The sequence below is a fragment of the Macrosteles quadrilineatus genome, unplaced genomic scaffold (assembly GCF_028750875.1).
Source record: "Macrosteles quadrilineatus isolate MER2022 unplaced genomic scaffold, UCM_ALF_1.0 Scaffold_5__1_contigs__length_97177068, whole genome shotgun sequence".
In the NCBI taxonomy this organism is placed as follows: Eukaryota; Metazoa; Arthropoda; class Insecta; order Hemiptera; family Cicadellidae; genus Macrosteles; species Macrosteles quadrilineatus.
Window position 1 is genome coordinate 49,010,942 of NW_026542598.1, and position 16,984 is coordinate 49,027,925.

A 16,984-nucleotide genomic window follows, 5' to 3' on the forward strand; every position below is an offset into this window, starting at 1 on the left:
GAACTTTGAAACAGATTTAAGAATTAAAAAGTAAGTCCCAAATACGGATTATGAAACGTTAATCGAAATGATCTGTCACCAACTCCGATACTTTAATTAAATGAGTTGGTTAAAGCGTATGACGAGGTCTGCGAATCAGGCCTAGCCTATGAACTTCGACAAAGTTCTGCCGAAACACAAGTGACGGAGAAGTATTCGAAAGAAAAACCTAAGTTGTCCAAGTGTTACGCAACTTACCAAACGAAGTAATAATACTGTGGAACACTTTTTGCGCACTCGATGCACCACGAACTTAAAGTAGGCTAACTTTTAAGCGACGAACCGAAAACAAAAACTCTTCAAATTGAAGACGAACGAACTCGCGAAATGCCGGGAATACGAATGACAACTCTCCTCCACAACTCTTCTTCTTCCCTCACCTTCGTCTCAGAATCGAGACGAAAGTTAAAACGCTTCCTGATTGGTCAGCACAAACAGAGTCAGCTGAGTCCCGTGTCAGCAAAGGCAGGCGTATGACAGCTTTAACATGCTTTATAGCTGCCTCGCTCACAAAGTGGATCAGCTGCTCTTATTCTCTCCCGTAGCCCGCCCTCAGACGCAGTCGAACAACCAAACAACCAAACTGACACCAACGTCGTCTGCTGTCTTGGAATTGGAGGTTAGGTGCGATGTCAGTTTAGCGTCGCGACTAGGGCACAACAACAGCTTACATTCAGCTGTTTAAGTTTCGTGGTTTAGCCGTTATTTTACCCCCTACACATTTGACCCGTTACACCCCCTCCACACTTCGGAACGAAAAAAAAGAAAAACGAGAAAAAGAAAAAAAGCTGTTGAGCTTTCCTGCAGGTGACACATCATCAGTAGGATCGTGGGCAAGAAAAGTTGACAGAAGCTGATGCCGGACCCCGTTAGTCCGGCGGCTCCAGGGTGTTGACGACGAAAAGCGAACGAAGCCGGGTTGCCTCAGAGGTCTAAACAAAAACGAATCGGGGCGAAAAGTAACCAAAGGTGAAGAGTAGGCGTGGGGTTTACGAGGGTAGGGTAGTACGGCAGGCTCGGAGTCTCGGACGCGCGGTTAAGAGCTGCTCACGATGATACGTCACCCCCCGGACGAGGGTTATCTATGGCTGCTTGTCGGCAGCTTGACGTGGCCGAAAGGACTGATGAACAAACGGATCGCAATACGTTGCTGCGGTTGCGGGATCCTTGCATATTAGTCACGTGCACAGAAAGGTTTTAAGTCTTTCACGTGCACGACGTGTACCGCAGCAGAATCCTCGTCTCGTACCTCGTAGAGATTAGCACCTCGACGACCGACCACAATGCAGGGGCCATGATATTTTGGTGCTAATTTCCCTACGATGGCGTCCGCAGCGGAAGACAGGATGTGAAGTCTTCTCATCACCTGCGCGCCAACTTCGTGAGTCACCTCCCTACGACGGAGGTTATAATATGTCGATTGCCTCTCGTAGGCAGCCTTGAGGTTCTTGTGTGTCTGCACGATCAGACGCTGAAACTCATCCAGTCGTTTGCGATGGGTCTCACTTAACGAGGGACCTTGGGGAGTTTCAGACACCTCAAGCGAAAGGCCACGGACGGCACAGGGAGGCTTCAGTTCACGTCCGAAACACAGCATCGCGGGAGTGAATCCAGTAGAGTCGTGGACAGCTGTGTTAAGGGCGTACTGAAACTCCACTAGGTGGTTGTCCCAAGACCTATGGTTGCCTTTCACGAACTGCGCAATCATAGTCTTCACCACCCGGTTCTGCCTCTCGACTGGGTTCGACTGCGGGCTGTAGGGGGCCGTTGTCTGTAGCGTGATGCCCCACTCAGCAGCCAGTTCTCGAACCAGTTTACCGACGAACTGAGTGCCGTTGTCCGTAATCAACACATCCGGAGCTCCATGTCGAAGTAGGATAGCCTTCAGCTTTGTCACCACATTCTTTGCGGTTGCAGACGCAATGGAGGCGAGTTCCGTCCATTTGCTGAAGGTATCCTGCACCACGAGCAGAAATCGCTGACCCCGTTGTGATCTAGGCAATGGGCCTACCAGGTCAGCAGACACTGCGTACCACGGTCCTTGGGGTTGTCGGAAGTACATTTTCCCAGCTGGTTTCGTTTGGGGTACTTTATAGGCCTGGCATTGGGCGCAAGACCGTACATAGGCCTTCACCTCACGACGCCAGTTAGGCCAAAAGTACTCCCCACCAACTCGGGCTAACGTTTTCTTCACCCCAAGATGTCCTGCCGTAGCCGTGTCGTGGTTTTCGTGCAGCACCACGGATACTTGGTCGCTTGGCACACACACCCTCCATGTTGTAGGTCGATCCTTCCTCGAGACTGCACGGTACAGCTTACCGTCGCGAAGCTGGTATCTCGAGTATCGCCCAGGGTGTTCACTGACCAGATTGCAAAGGCGGTCATACCAAGCACTGTGGCTGCCCGGCGGGTTACCATCGTTGTCCACGTAGGAAGATGGGTCGTCAGTCTCCTGCTGCGTCGGACCAGGAGCTTCGTGATCGATAACGTCACCCGCCGGATCATCACCGAGTGAAGGTTCGTCACCTTCCACATCGGTTAGGCGTCGTAACCGCAACTGTTCCCTTGCAGCGCGTCTGGTTAAAACTCCGACCTCAAACGTAGGTTGATCGGGTTCACCAGACGGGTTGGGCACTTCAGGGACCGGCTGACGAGACAGGGCGTCTGCCACTCTGTTCGATGTCCCCTTGCGGTACCTTATCTCGAAGTCGAATTGCTGTAACTCCATTACCCACCGAGCCAGGCGCCCACTAGGCTCACTGAGCTTAAGCAGCCATTTTAGGGCGACATGGTCGGTTATTGCAATGAAGTGGTAGCCTTCGAGATAAGCCTTGAATTTCCGAACAGCCCACACGAGAGCGAGACACTCCTTCTCGGTAGTCGTGTAGTTCTGTTCGGCCTCAGAGAGTAGCCTGCTGGCATACGCAACAACCACTTCTCGGTCGTTTACACTCTGAGTTAGCGCTGCTCCCAGGCCATAATTCGAGGCGTCGACCTGGAGCACGAAGGGTTGGCTGAAGTCGGGACAGGCGAGAATCGGGGCCGTCACCAAGGCGTGCTTCAGAGCTTCGAATGCCTTAGTTTGTTCGGGCCCCCAGAGCCACTTGGCGTTCTTCTTCAGCAAACCTCGAAGTGGTATGGTTACCGAAGCGAACTTCTCGACGAATCGCCGATACCACGACGCAAGGCCTAGGAAACTGCGAAGTCCCTTGACGTTCGTGGGTGCGGGGAAATCCTGAATGGCGCGGACCTTCTCAGGATCCGTGGCGATACCATCCTGGCTCACGATGTGTCCCAGATACTTCAGCTCCCTACGGGCGAAATGACACTTCTCGGGGTTTAAACGAAGGCCCGCCTCGCGTAGGCGGCGAAAAACAACCCCCAGAAGTTCTAGATGCTCCTCGAAAGACGTCGACACTACCACAAGGTCATCAAGGTAAGCGAAGACCTTCGGCTCCAGCTCAGGCCCGATGACTCTATCCAGAAGGCGCTGGAAGGTGGCACCGGCCGAGTGTAGGCCAAACGGCCTGACCTTGAACTGAAAAAGGCCTAGGCCGGGCACAGTGAAGGCGGTCACGGGGCGACTGTCGACGGCCAATGGCACTTGCCAGTAGCCTTGCTTCAGGTCCAAGGTACTAATAAACTTGGCCTGCCGGAGCTTCTCAAGGATGGCGTTAATCCTAGGCAGAGGATAGGCGTCCTTGATCGAGGAGTCGTTCACCCTGCGCATGTCAATGCAAAAGCGGTATTTCCCAGTCGACTTCCGGATCAACACGATCGGAGAGCTCCATGGACTCTCGGATGGTTCGATTACATCATCCTTCAGCATGGCAGCTACTTCATCGTTGATGACCGCTTGCATTGCAGGGTTACGAGGGTAGTGGCGCTGTTTGATCGGGACAGCGTTTGGTTTGAGCCGGATGACATGCTCAGTCAACGCCGTGGGTCCCACAACAGCATCGAAGAGAGGAAGTTCTTTCTCGAGAAAATTCTGGAGATGTCGTTCTTCCGTTGACGTCAGCGGTTCCAGTGTGCCCGTCGCACAAGGAAGAGTCGTGGTCGTGTCGAAAGTGCCATCGTGGTTGACGTTTATTCGTATGAGGTTAAGGTTTCGAATACACCTCATACCCAATACGACGTCCGTGGTGAGCCCAGGCACAAAATAGGCTCCGAGTATGAGGTTTTCACCTAAGATCTGGGCCGGGATGTGGTACTTCGTCTCAATCCGACAACGTGTACCATCAGCCATCCTCAGGTCCGCCGAAGATATCTCAGGTTTTACCCCACACTCGTCGAAGTGACGAACAACCTCATCCCCGATGAGGTTTACAACTGCTCCAGTATCCAACAGAGCTTGGAATCTCTTTCCCAGGAGCAAGGTGTCGATAAAAGGTCGGATGTCGGTTGACTCAGATGATTTTCCAGCCGACACGTACGAGGTGCTCACGTAATTGAGCTCGGTAGAGGTCGTAGGCGGCTGCGCTGCGGGCTCACGTGACCTCACTATGCCCGAACCCGATTCAGTGAAGGCCGTTATGTACTGGAGCCATGAGCTCCATTCTTCGGAGGTAGTGCAGCCACGGGACGTGGGCTCAGGCGACCTCCTGCGGCCTGAGTCCGTCTGGCGTTTCCCGCGCGACAACCGCAGCTCGTAGTGGCTACTCCGACTTGTTTGCAGTAGTAGCACCGCAACACCTTCGGTCGATCGCAATCTCGGAAGACATGCCCACGTGCATCACAATTCCAGCAGACTGGAGGGTTGCGGTTACTCGATGGTCGGGATGGGCTCGTAGACGGTAGGTCCCGGTTTCTATTGTTAGGAACGGTGGCTGTCGTATGCTTTGGCTGGTTACCCCCACTCCTTGCAGGGTAATCACCAATGCGGCTGGTCTTTGGCGAGGTAGGTTGCGGTTTACGGTCAGGCAACGGATATTCCATCACCGCAACATCGACGAAACGGTCTGTTCGACGCCTGGGCGTGTAGGCAGTCTCAGGCACCAATGCTTGAGCGACTGAAGGGGGAGGGCGGAACAGCTTGCGCTCCCGTAGCAGCTCCTCGTATTCATCAGCTCGCTCGATGAGGTCGGGTAGCGTGACAAAGTCATGACGTCGTATCATGAACTTGTATTCCGGCCTCATGTTCAAGTACACCAGGTCGATGGTTTCCTGGTTAGAGAACTGTCCGCTCCGTCGGATCAGGGTTGTCAGAGCAATCACAAAATCTTTAAATGACTCTGTTTCACCCTGAGTGCGCTTCCGTATCTCGTCATCCAAGTGTCGATGATAGCCTGCAGGGAAGAACTGGACCTCGAATGCCCGCCTAAAGTCGTGGAAGGAACGCCACATCATTTTGTTGTTCCTGTACCAGAGGAGAGCTTGGCCATGTAGAAGCGAAGGCAAAGCCTTCAAAACGTCCTCTGGCGACAGAGAGTAGGCCTCGCGCAGCTCCTCTAGACGCTCCAGAAACGAAACCGCATCTCGTCTGCCGTCGAAGCGCAAGTTCCACTTCCGGACCTTGTCACAGAGGGCGGACGACGTTTTAGCAACGTCATCAGGTCGGTCATCACTCCGTAGGACATACGAAGACCGGACACCTCCATATCCATCCCTTGGCCGAGACGGGACTGTGTATCGGGAGGTTAGCGGGTCGATCCCGTGGACTGGAAGCTCGGCGTAGTCCTCCTCACGTCGTGAGCCCCGCTGTTCGAGGTTCAACACCTCGGCTAACGTGTGCTCTAGGCTGCGCATGTCAGCATTGGGCGATAGGCCGAGCATCTGCCGCATGCGGTCCAAAGTGTGACGTACCGGATCGGCATCAGAATTTTCCGGGAGCGAAGACCTCGGAGCGAAGTCGAAGGCATGTCGAGCGTCAGTCAAGTTCTCTAGTCCTGCGAGTGAGGGTTCATGTGATGCCGAGGTGACCGCAGCAGGTGGGCTCTGACGTTGGAACGTAGCCCTCGGTAGGCCTACTAGGCCATAGGTACCAGGTGGTCTCCAAGCAGTAGGTTGATGCGTTGACCCCGTTCGGCAGTCGAAAGGCGATTGGTGTAGAGTAGGCTCATGCATTGAAGTCCGGGCCTGGTTATCTAACACCTGGCCAGTCGTGAACACCTCCTCCTGGGAGGTTGGAGAAGACGATGTACCAGCGTTGTCTCGCCAGTACGTGCAGAGACGTTTGCGCAGTTCCGCCACTGTACCATGGGACGGCAAATGGTGTCGCGCCGTCTCCACCATCAACTGTTGCTTGGACAGCTCGTGTATCCAGCCAACACGAGGATCTTCCGTGGGTTGGAGCGGAGCGGTATAGCCGGTTGAGGTCACCGGTCGTGTGTACACCGTTGACGTGGTAGTAACCGTCGATGCGCACGAGCAGGTCGGGATAACAGAAGGCGTAGTCACCACTGCACCAGCCGTGGTTAAAACTCCTGGCGTCGAGACTTCAGGGAGTGAGTTAGGCATAGCTGCAAAGTATTAGTGCACAACAAAACAAACAAATGGCAACAACAATTTAAAAAGGCTGAAATTGCTTAACAATTATGAAAAATCCACAATAGGCCTCTTTAAATTCAGGCCTAACGTTAAACAGCACTAAGTAAGTCCAAACAAAACAACTTTAAAAAAAAAAAATTTTTTTTTTTTTACCAGCCTAAGTCCCAACTAGGTACTCAAAACCCAGAAAATTTGTTAAAATAGGACCAAGTCCAAACTGCTCCAAAATCCAATAATAAAAGGCTAAAATGCAATAGGCTACTGTAAAGTAAACGTTTTACCTAAAATAAATAGGCTATCACACAAATAGGCTAAAATATTTAACGCTAAACACCAATAGGCCTAGGCTAGCAATAGGCTACAATGACGAAACCAGAAAATACGTAGGCCTAAGCTACCTAATAAACTAGAAATGCTAGGCTAGAACGTTAACGTAGAATAAAGAATAACAGTAGGCCTAGGCGAATACTTGAAAGGCTAGAGCGGTTAACGTAGGCTAAAATCTCACAACTCTCCGTCAGCTGCTACAGCGATCTTAGCTTGAGCTCACCAAGTACTATCAGACTATCCAGTCACTGGTCCAACTGTTTCGGGCGCCATTTATGTGACGTAATTTTCCTGGCGGACGACAAGTGGGAAATTACGCCACCGGTAATAAAACGAGGATCCCAGGATTCGCCCTAGTCTGGTCGCGGGGAGTTTCCCAGGAGTCGATAGTGATTCGGATAGCCTAAGTTTGATAGCCCTGGTTGTCAGAGCTCGAGACGAACGTTGCGGGTTACTAAACACCCAACTAGAACTCACCACTCTAGCCTAGGGCTTGTGGGGAAAATAATAATTTTGACTTGACTCTGTGGGCAAATATCTAAATGATACACTACTAGCTAACTTAACGAATCAATAAGTAAGCTAAGTAGTCACTCCGCTTACCTACGGAGTTAAATCTTCAACCTGTAACAAACAAGGTTAGTACAAGATAGGCCTAACCTAGCCTAACTCCCACAGAGTCCGAATTTACTAAATTATAAGAAAACAAGTTAGCCTAAGTGGTCCAGGTGAGGAACGAACAAAAAAAACGAAACTAAAAAGGTGAAACTGCTCCTTGAGCCAAAAAAACGAAAAACTAAAACTTAAACTTCCTCACGTGTTCAACTTAGACCAACTTCGACAGAACTTGTCCAGCAGAAACCTGTCTGCTGGGACAAACTTCGGGACGCTAAAGGAACTTTGAAACAGATTTAAGAATTAAAAAGTAAGTCCCAAATACGGATTATGAAACGTTAATCGAAATGATCTGTCACCAACTCCGATACTTTAATTAAATGAGTTGGTTAAAGCGTATGACGAGGTCTGCGAATCAGGCCTAGCCTATGAACTTCGACAAAGTTCTGCCGAAACACAAGTGACGGAGAAGTATTCGAAAGAAAAACCTAAGTTGTCTAAGTGTTACGCAACTTACCAAACGAAGTAATAATACTGTGGAACACTTTTTGCGCACTCGATGCACCACGAACTTAAAGTAGGCTAACTTTTAAGCGACGAACCGAAAACAAAAACTCTTCAAATTGAAGACGAACGAACTCGCGAAATGCCGGGAATACGAATGACAACTCTCCTCCACAACTCTTCTTCTTCCCTCACCTTCGTCTCAGAATCGAGACGAAAGTTAAAACGCTTCCTGATTGGTCAGCACAAACAGAGTCAGCTGAGTCCCGTGTCAGCAAAGGCAGGCGTATGACAGCTTTAACATGCTTTATAGCTGCCTCGCTCACAAAGTGGATCAGCTGCTCTTATTCTCTCCCGTAGCCCGCCCTCAGACGCAGTCGAACAACCAAACAACCAAACTGACACCAACGTCGTCTGCTGTCTTGGAATTGGAGGTTAGGTGCGATGTCAGTTTAGCGTCGCGACTAGGGCACAACAACAGCTTACATTCAGCTGTTTAAGTTTCGTGGTTTAGCCGTTATTTTACCCCCTACACATTTGACCCGTTACAGTGTTATTAACAAATTTATGTAAAATAGGTATAAAACCAGGAATTACTTATTTATATAGTGTTGGAAATTTCTCCAGACGCAACTTCAGTACGTTTGCTGCAGAGAATACATTAACAAGATTAATTTGAACAGCAGACATTTTACAAATAGGCTACCACACAGTAATATTTGGCCTACCTAACATCTTCACAGAAAATTTACTAAATTTAAACCTAATTAAAATTTTACCTAATTTAAGTTTTTAAAAACCTAATTTAAACCTAATTAATTTTAACAAATTTAAGAGGCACAAATGTGTACATACATCCCAATTTTGGTCATGATTAGCTTAGCCTATTTGACTAACGGATAAGTTAAATGAATGACTGAGTCGTTTTGGACTTGGTCTGGTTTACCGTGAGAAATCTTTGAATTTTAACTTAGGGGGAGCTTATATCCAGGGGTATGTTTTAAGACTCACTGACCCCCATAGGCTTAACTTGCAGAGCAAACATTTATTACCAACAACTGTACCGTACATTTTATTTTTTATGTATTTATTACCAACATCATTGTACCGTACGTAATGAACTTTTGGCTACGTCCGTGCATCTCTAAGACGTGACACAAGTTAACTAAATAAATTTTGTAACAAGGCCAACATGGTAGTTTAATACCCTTGAATTTAAATATTTCCGCTCAGATCCATTATAAGATTTACAATAACCTACCTTAAGTAATTAATAGGCTAAATTATAAGTTGCCTACAACAGTGTTAACTTGGCACAGGAGTGGTTCTCCTCATACCTTAGAAAGAGGGAGCAATTCGTTGAGGTCAGAGGTGTTGACAGTTCTGGGTGTGCTCGACCCTTTGTCTCCTCTCGGGACACCGTCACTTGTGGGGTTCCCCAGGGATCTGTCCTCGGACCTGTGCTGTTTCTGATTTATATCAATGAACTGCCTTCAAGTGTTGAGGCTGGAGAGATCTGTCTTTTTGCGGATGACACGTCTTTAACTCTGTCTGGCTCAACTTCCGAGGAATTAGAATTAAAATCTTTTATTGAGGCAAATAACGTAAAGCAGTGGTTTGACTCCAATTTATTAAATCTCAACCCCAACAAAACTGAATTGCTCCGTTTTTCAATCCTAGGCAATCCACAAACAACTATCCTTTTAGACAATGTGGAAATTGAGTCAACAGAAGGCGTCAAGTTCCTTGGTTTAATATTAGACAAACACCTTCGTTTTTATGACCATATCGACAGTGTGTGTACGAGGGTTGGTTCCAGCATCTTTCTTTTAAAACAATTGTCAATTTTTTCTGATCAGAACGTCCTTATGACCCGCCTATTCATGTCATTTTCCCTCATTTAGTATACGCAGTGCCGGCATGGGGATGTGAGAATGGAAGGACCAGATTTCTATTTCGACTTCAAAAGAGAGCAATTCGAACCATCTTTAAAATGAGCTCACGAACTTCATGCAAAGATTTTTTTCAGTCTTCAAATATTTTAACTTTTCCATGCATATGTACATCCTTGAAACACTCTCTTTTCTGAAAAAGAACATTTTTTTCCATTTTTTCAAGTTCCAGATCATGTCCATATTCTTTGCGAAACAATCTTAATCTTCAGATACCAAAACATTCAACCACCTTTTTCAAAAAACATCTTTATTGTAACGGTACAGGCCTACTGCTTTTCAATGCACTGCCAACACATCTAAAAATTGAGTCAAACCCTGTTGTTTTTAAAAAATCACTTCGAAAATTACTGGTGTCCAAGTGTTACTACCGTGTCCGTGATTTTATTGCTGATGGGTAGTTATAGGCATATGGTATGCTTGGTTCATGAATTGATTACATGTAGGCCTAAATATTGTTTATTTTAGTAGTTATTTTATAGTTTATAAGACAATCTTTATTTTTTTAAGTATATTGACTTAGCCAATGCATTCATGTAAATCTGGCCAAATTAAATGACTTAAAATGACTTATGTATCCTACAATAAATTACAACTTCCTAACTTAAGACCTAAATCTTTTGCAATACGGTAGGCATATAACACTTAGCTTAAGTGCATACCATAGCCTAACAACTATTAGGTTAGGTACGGTAGGCCTACACCTAACTTATCTTTTTTACAGTTGTAAAAATTATTCAAAGAAACGGTCCAAACCCTGGTCCATCTTCAATCTTTTTCTTTGATAACTTAACATTGGTAATTATAGACGGTAATTATATCGACCTCCGGACCTCACGCGAAATTAAAATTTTTTTTTTTCAAAATGGTCGAAATTTCACGCTGATTTCAAAAATGATTGTCGTTTTTTGCGGAAACGTCCCGTTTTCCCGGAAAATGAGAAAAACGGGAAAAAATCTTTTTTGCTCAAAACCCATGTTGTGGGTACTCAAATTGTGCGGAATTTCCTCCTGAACAAAAATATGTAATTTTTATTACGATCGAACCACTATTAAGTAAAATATCACCAGAAAAGTGGGCCATATTTAAATAACAAAGGTTAGGTCAGGTTACTTTAGGTTAGGTTAGGTTACTTTAGGTTAGGTTACTTTAGGTTAGGTTAGGTTAGTTTAGTTTAGGTTAGGTTAGTTTAGGTTAGGTTAGGTTAGTTTAGGTTAAGTTTGGTTAGGTTAGGTTAGGTTAGGTTAGGTTAGGTTAAGTTCGGTTAGGTTAGGTTAGGTTAAGTTAGGTTAGGTTAAGTTAGGTTAGGTTAGGTTAGGTTAGGTTAGAATAGTTTATCAATAACATGAGTATTGTAACTATGTAAACTAACCCAACCGAACCTAACCTAACTTAACCTAACCTAACTTAACCTAACCTAACCTAACCAAACTTAACCTAACCTAAACTAACCTAACCTAACCTAACCTAACCTAACCTAAAGTAACCTAAACTAACCTAACCTATAAGGTTAGGTTAGGTTAGAATAGTTTATCAATAACATGAGTATTGTAACTATGTAAACTATCCCAACCAAACCTAACCTAACCTAACCTAACCTAACTTAACCTAACCTAACCTAACCTAACCAAACTTAACCTAACCTAAAGTAACCTGACCTAACCTAACCTAAGTTAAAGTAACCTAACCTAACTTAAAGTAACCTGACCTAACCTTTGTTATTAAAATATGGCCCACTTTTCTGGTGATATTTTACTTAATAGTGGTTCGATCGTAATAAAAATTACATATTCTTGTTCAGGAGGAAATTCCGCACAATTTGAGTACCCACAAACCAAACTTAACCTAACCTAACCTAACAACTTAGGTTAGGTTACTTTAGGTTAGGTTAGGTTACTTTAGGTTAGGTTAAGTTACTTTAGGTTAGGTCAGTTTATCAATAACATGAGTATTGTAACTATGTAAACTAACCTAACCTACCTAACCTAACAACTTCGGCTAGGTTACTTAAGGTTAGGTTAGGTTAGGTTAGATTACTTTAGGTTAGGTTAGGTTAGGTTAGAATAGTTTATCAATAACATGAGTATTGTAACTATGTAAACTAACCCAACCGAACCTAACCTAACCTAACTTAACCTAACCTAACCTAACCTAACTTAACCTAACCTAAACTAACCTAACCTAACCTAACCTAACCTAAAGTAACCTAACCTAACCTAACCTAAAAGGTTAGGTTAGGTTAGAATAGTTTATCAATAACATGAGTATTGTAACTATGTAAACTATCCCAACCGAACCTAACCTAACCTAACTTAACCTAACCTAACTTAACCTAACCTAACCTAACCTAACCAAACTTAACCTAACCTAACCTTACCTAAAGTAACCTAACCTAACCTAAAGTAACCTGACCTAACCTAACCTAAGTTAAAGTAACCTAACCTAACTTAAAGTAACCTGACCTAACCTTTGTTATTAAAATATGGCCCACTTTTCTGGTGATATTTTACTTAATAGTGGTCCGATCGTAATAAAAATTACATATTCTTGTTTAGGAGGAAATTCCGCACAATTTGAGTACCCACAACATGGGTTTTGAGCAAAAAAGATTTTTTCCCGTTTTTCCCATTTTCCGGGAAAACGGGACGTTTCCGCAAAAAACGACAATCATTTTTGAAATTAGCGTGAAATTTCGACCATTTTGAAAAAAAAATTTTTTAATTTCGCGTGAGGTCCGGAGGTCGATATAATTACCATTATAGACCAATGACAAAACGGCATCTGGGTCCATTCAATCTTGCTTGGAATCAAAACTACCCTAAGCATCCAAAACAGCAACCCACAAATTCGAAGACATGCATTATAACCACCCAGCAGCAGCTATTCAGTATTTCCATACGCGGGATTATTATCCCCAAAACAGGACTTTTAGACCATGAGGCATGATAAAAGGGGATGTGGGATAAAGCAGGATATTTGGCTATGGCGTCTATTATAATTTTTTTCTAACTTAGGTACTTAATTTGGGAGAAAACCTAACTCTAATTGGTTAAACTAAGTTACTGTGGCAAAATATAATCGCAATGTTTTAAACAACTACCTATTTAAAAATGATAGGCCTGCGTCAAATAGGCTAGGCCTATGACACTCGGGATTGAACTAAATATCATTAGGATAGAAAAGGATTTCTCAACAAAGTAGGCCTAAGCGGGATTATTTTTTTGGTCGAGTGGATGGATACACTAAGTTACAGCTAGGCCCTACCCAGAGAACTTTTCTTTAGCCTGTTAAGTGCCACTGTTTATGGAAGGCCAATTAGTAGACCTAGCCTATGTTAAGTAGGCATGCCCAAATGTATGCAATGTAGCCTAGGCCTAAATTAATGTGGGCGATTTTTCAGTAACAAGTTATTAGTCAAGTGAATTATTAAAGTAATAAAATCAATAAATGCAACAAAGCAGTCGGCCTAAATGTAGTAAGTTACTTGCAAGCTACCGTCTATGAGAGACTTGGGATTAAATCTAACCAAGTAGGCCTAAAATGAAAAACTAACCTTTAAAAAATGCAGTGAAGGCTTTAAAGTGTGTTTCATCAAAGAAGGTCTGGAAAACATTTTTACTGATAGGTATGATGATCGCAAATGAACTCTTGGCTATGGGTGTTCTTTTTTTTCTTTATGGGTGTTTCTTCTCTTGCACTTTCTTCTAAACTAAACTTGTATTGTCTTCACGTTGAAAGGAAAAATGTTTACATTTACAATAATTATTGTGCCGGTCTAATTCTATCTAATCAAACTAAATTAAAACTAACTATGATATGACTCATTGCTCTGTTCGACTGAATGAATCCATACTGTAAACATAACCATACATAACCTATTTTAATTTAATTATCATCTGGTCTTGGGACCTTGGGTCTCGGTGTTTCGGTCTGGCTGGATGGCTGGATCTAGGATCTGATACGTTTATTTTATTTTTTTTTTATTTCTTCTTATCTTTTATTTTTATATGACACTGTTACTACTATAGTTCGGCCGCTTAGAAAACGACCAAACGACCTCCACCACCATTGGTTTAGCATCAGCGCGCGCGCATTGTGGCGCAGGTCGTTTTCTAAGCGGTCGAACTATAGTCGATTTTTCTAACCACCTGACACGCACATCATAAAAAATACGTCGTAGGAGCATTTCAGTGAATTAATTGTCGAAACTACTAGGGCCCTTTCCCTTTCACACGAGACGAGACCACTCGCCTGGTGGCCCACCACCAACGGTTTTAAATGGGTACTTTCAGAGTCAAACGAAGCCACTACCAGTAAATTATGATTTGACCCAGGCAAAATTGCTTCATAAGCCATTGAAGTGGTATTCGACTCAACAAATGTTACTTTACAACATATTTACTATTTATCCAAAATCCGACTATGGGAAAGTGTCTAAAATAAATTTTAAAATGACGGCAATTTTTCTTAAGAGCCATTTATTTTAAAACACCAATAGTCACATAAATATGGGATATGGCCTTAAAACAATGTAATAAAACGTTGTATGGTTTTATTTGGTTAGTGACGTACTAACAACAGTTGCCAAAAATCAGTCTACAGGAAACAGAACACCCTCAAATGAAGATTAAAAACGGTGGGATATTTGTTTACTTTAGGGGCTTCTAACGAATTTTGGCAAAAAATGTTTTTTTCTCATTATTTGGCCTATTTTGAACACTTTTTACATTTGGCACTTTTGGGGCAAACGCCTATTTCACCCTGAAAATCGCGTTTGAAAATTGCAAAAAGTGATAAAAATTTGCGTGGTTTTTTTACTCTTAATGTGTTTTTACTATTACTTAGCACCTACAGAACTAAATATAATCCAACCTAATTTTATCTAATCTAACCTAACTTAACCTAACCTGACCAACCCTACCTAACCAATGCTTAGGTTAGCATGCCGAAAATAGCGGATTATTAGTTAAACCAAGGTTAGGTTACGTTAGGTTAGGTTAGGTTAGTTAAGGTTAGGTAAGTTAAGGTATGGCCAGTTATTAAGTTATTATTTAAATCAATTAGCCTAAAATCACCTGAATATTTGAAATCTAACCGAACCTAACTTAACATTACGTAAACTAACCTAACTATATTTAAACTTACCTAACCTAATCCTACCTAACCAATGCTTAGGTTAGCAATATGCCGAAAATAGCGGATTTTTAGTTAAACCAAGGTTAGGTTAGTTTAAATATACATCTGCTTATTACTACAATAATAAAAACACATTTAAAGAAAGGCAAGGGGGGGGGAACCTGATTTTCTAAGTAAAAATGGCAATTGCTGTAAAATTTTCACGATTTTCAGGGTGAAATAGGCGTTTGCCCCAAAAGTGCCAAATGTAAAAAGTGTTCAAAATAGGCCAATTTTTTTCAAAATTCGTTATAAGCCCCTGAAGTAAACAAATACCAATGGCGGTTATCCCTAACATTGGACACATTAAAAAATATATCACATGCATTTTATGCATATTTTTTAGATATTCACTTGAGATTACCAGCCGATATTTATTATGTGGTTAGTCCTTTATTTTGACAGGAAACGCATTTTGGCCACCATCTTAGATCTGCCATATTGGATCCGCTATATTGGATATAAATATATCTTTTAAACGTATCGATAGTGTTGTGACACATCATTTATAAATTAGATTTTCACGCTTATTTCAATACTAAAATCCGTTTTTAAATATATTTTTTTCGTTTTGAAGATATATTTAAACAAAAAATCTCCCTCATACATTTCTTATGGACGTTACGTTTGAAATTTTTTTAAGATCATTTTCTTATAGCTCCAGTTTTTACTAACGCTTGCAGTTTGTTCTAGCCTTAAAATATTTGATGACAAAAGTGTTTTCATTTGAGCTATTGATCATTAAAATCGGACGTGTTATAGACGAGCTACAAACCCTAACACAATAGGCTATTAAATTTAACTTTTTAGAAATAAGTTTTTATTAAAATATGTATATCTCGGGTTGATAATATGTCACCAAGTTCTTTCTTGTCTCAAATTACTCAGTGGATGTTTGGCTTTAATTTTATGTATCACTTAATAAAATATGACAAATTTAAAATGAGTCATGAATCTTTATTTAACAGTAAATCATTTCGTTTACAAAATTGATCTTTAGTTTAGGGCATTTATCCCCAATTCTAATAACTCCCAATAAGTAATCCATAGCTAAAACAAAAGTCAATAATGTTAAACTATTTATTTAAGACTGTAAAGATTTTTGGGAGTTATTTAGAATTGGGGATATATGTCTAAAACTGAAGACAAAGTTTGAAAAACAAATAATCTACTAAATAAGGATTCACGACTCAATTAATATTCATCAGATTTTATTAAATGGTTATTAAAATTAAAGCCAAAGATTCACTGAGTAATTTGAGACTAGAATGAACTTGGTGACATATCTACACCTGAGATATACATATTTTAATAAAAACTTATATCTAAAAAAAGTTAAATTCAATATTGTGATCGGGCTCGTAGCTCGTTTCTAAATCATCCGATTTTAATTATCAATAGCTCAAATGTAAACCCTTTTATCACAGAATATTTTAAAGCTAGAACAAACTGCAAGCGTTAGTAAAAACTGGAGATAAAAAAATTTCTTAAAAAATGTTCAAACTACGAAACGTCCATAAAGAAATGTATGGGGGTACGAATTTTTGTTTTGTAGTCCTTTTGCATTGCCTCTTTTGGCATGTTTACTGTTTCCTATAATAGTTATTTTTCACATATTTGTTCAAACGTCTGAGAATAATGTCCTTCTTGGTGAAAAACTCGTACTACCATACAGTATCTGATATACCGCCAACCCTACTAGAGTGATTATTGAAAATGGTCCATTCTTCTTTTATGACCCATTGCGCAACTGTGGGTGTAAACAGAACGAACTGTTATGTCTTGTTTCTTCTTCTGTAGCTTTGTACAAGGCCTATTCATACATACTGACAGATATCACTTTGAATAACCTTTTTCAGGGGAACCCAAGAATGAGAAGTGTG

General features: G+C 42.6%; 1 protein-coding gene across 2 annotated transcripts in view; it reads right to left on the reverse strand.

Annotated features, from left to right (window-relative positions):
• The window catches only part of LOC128994484 (mitochondrial inner membrane protein OXA1L-like), a 35,705-nt gene extending 21,859 nt beyond the window's left edge, over positions 1 to 13,846 (reverse strand). Inside the window, exon 1 of one of the 2 annotated variants that reach the window (XM_054419069.1) lies at positions 13,480 to 13,846. In XM_054419069.1, the coding sequence (XP_054275044.1) occupies positions 13,480 to 13,539 (60 nt within the window). In that variant the 5' untranslated portion in view covers positions 13,540 to 13,846. The remainder of the gene's footprint in view (positions 1 to 13,479) is intronic. The other variant, XM_054419070.1, reaches the window with a different exon arrangement.
• Positions 13,847 to 16,984: the final 3,138 nt, after the last annotated feature.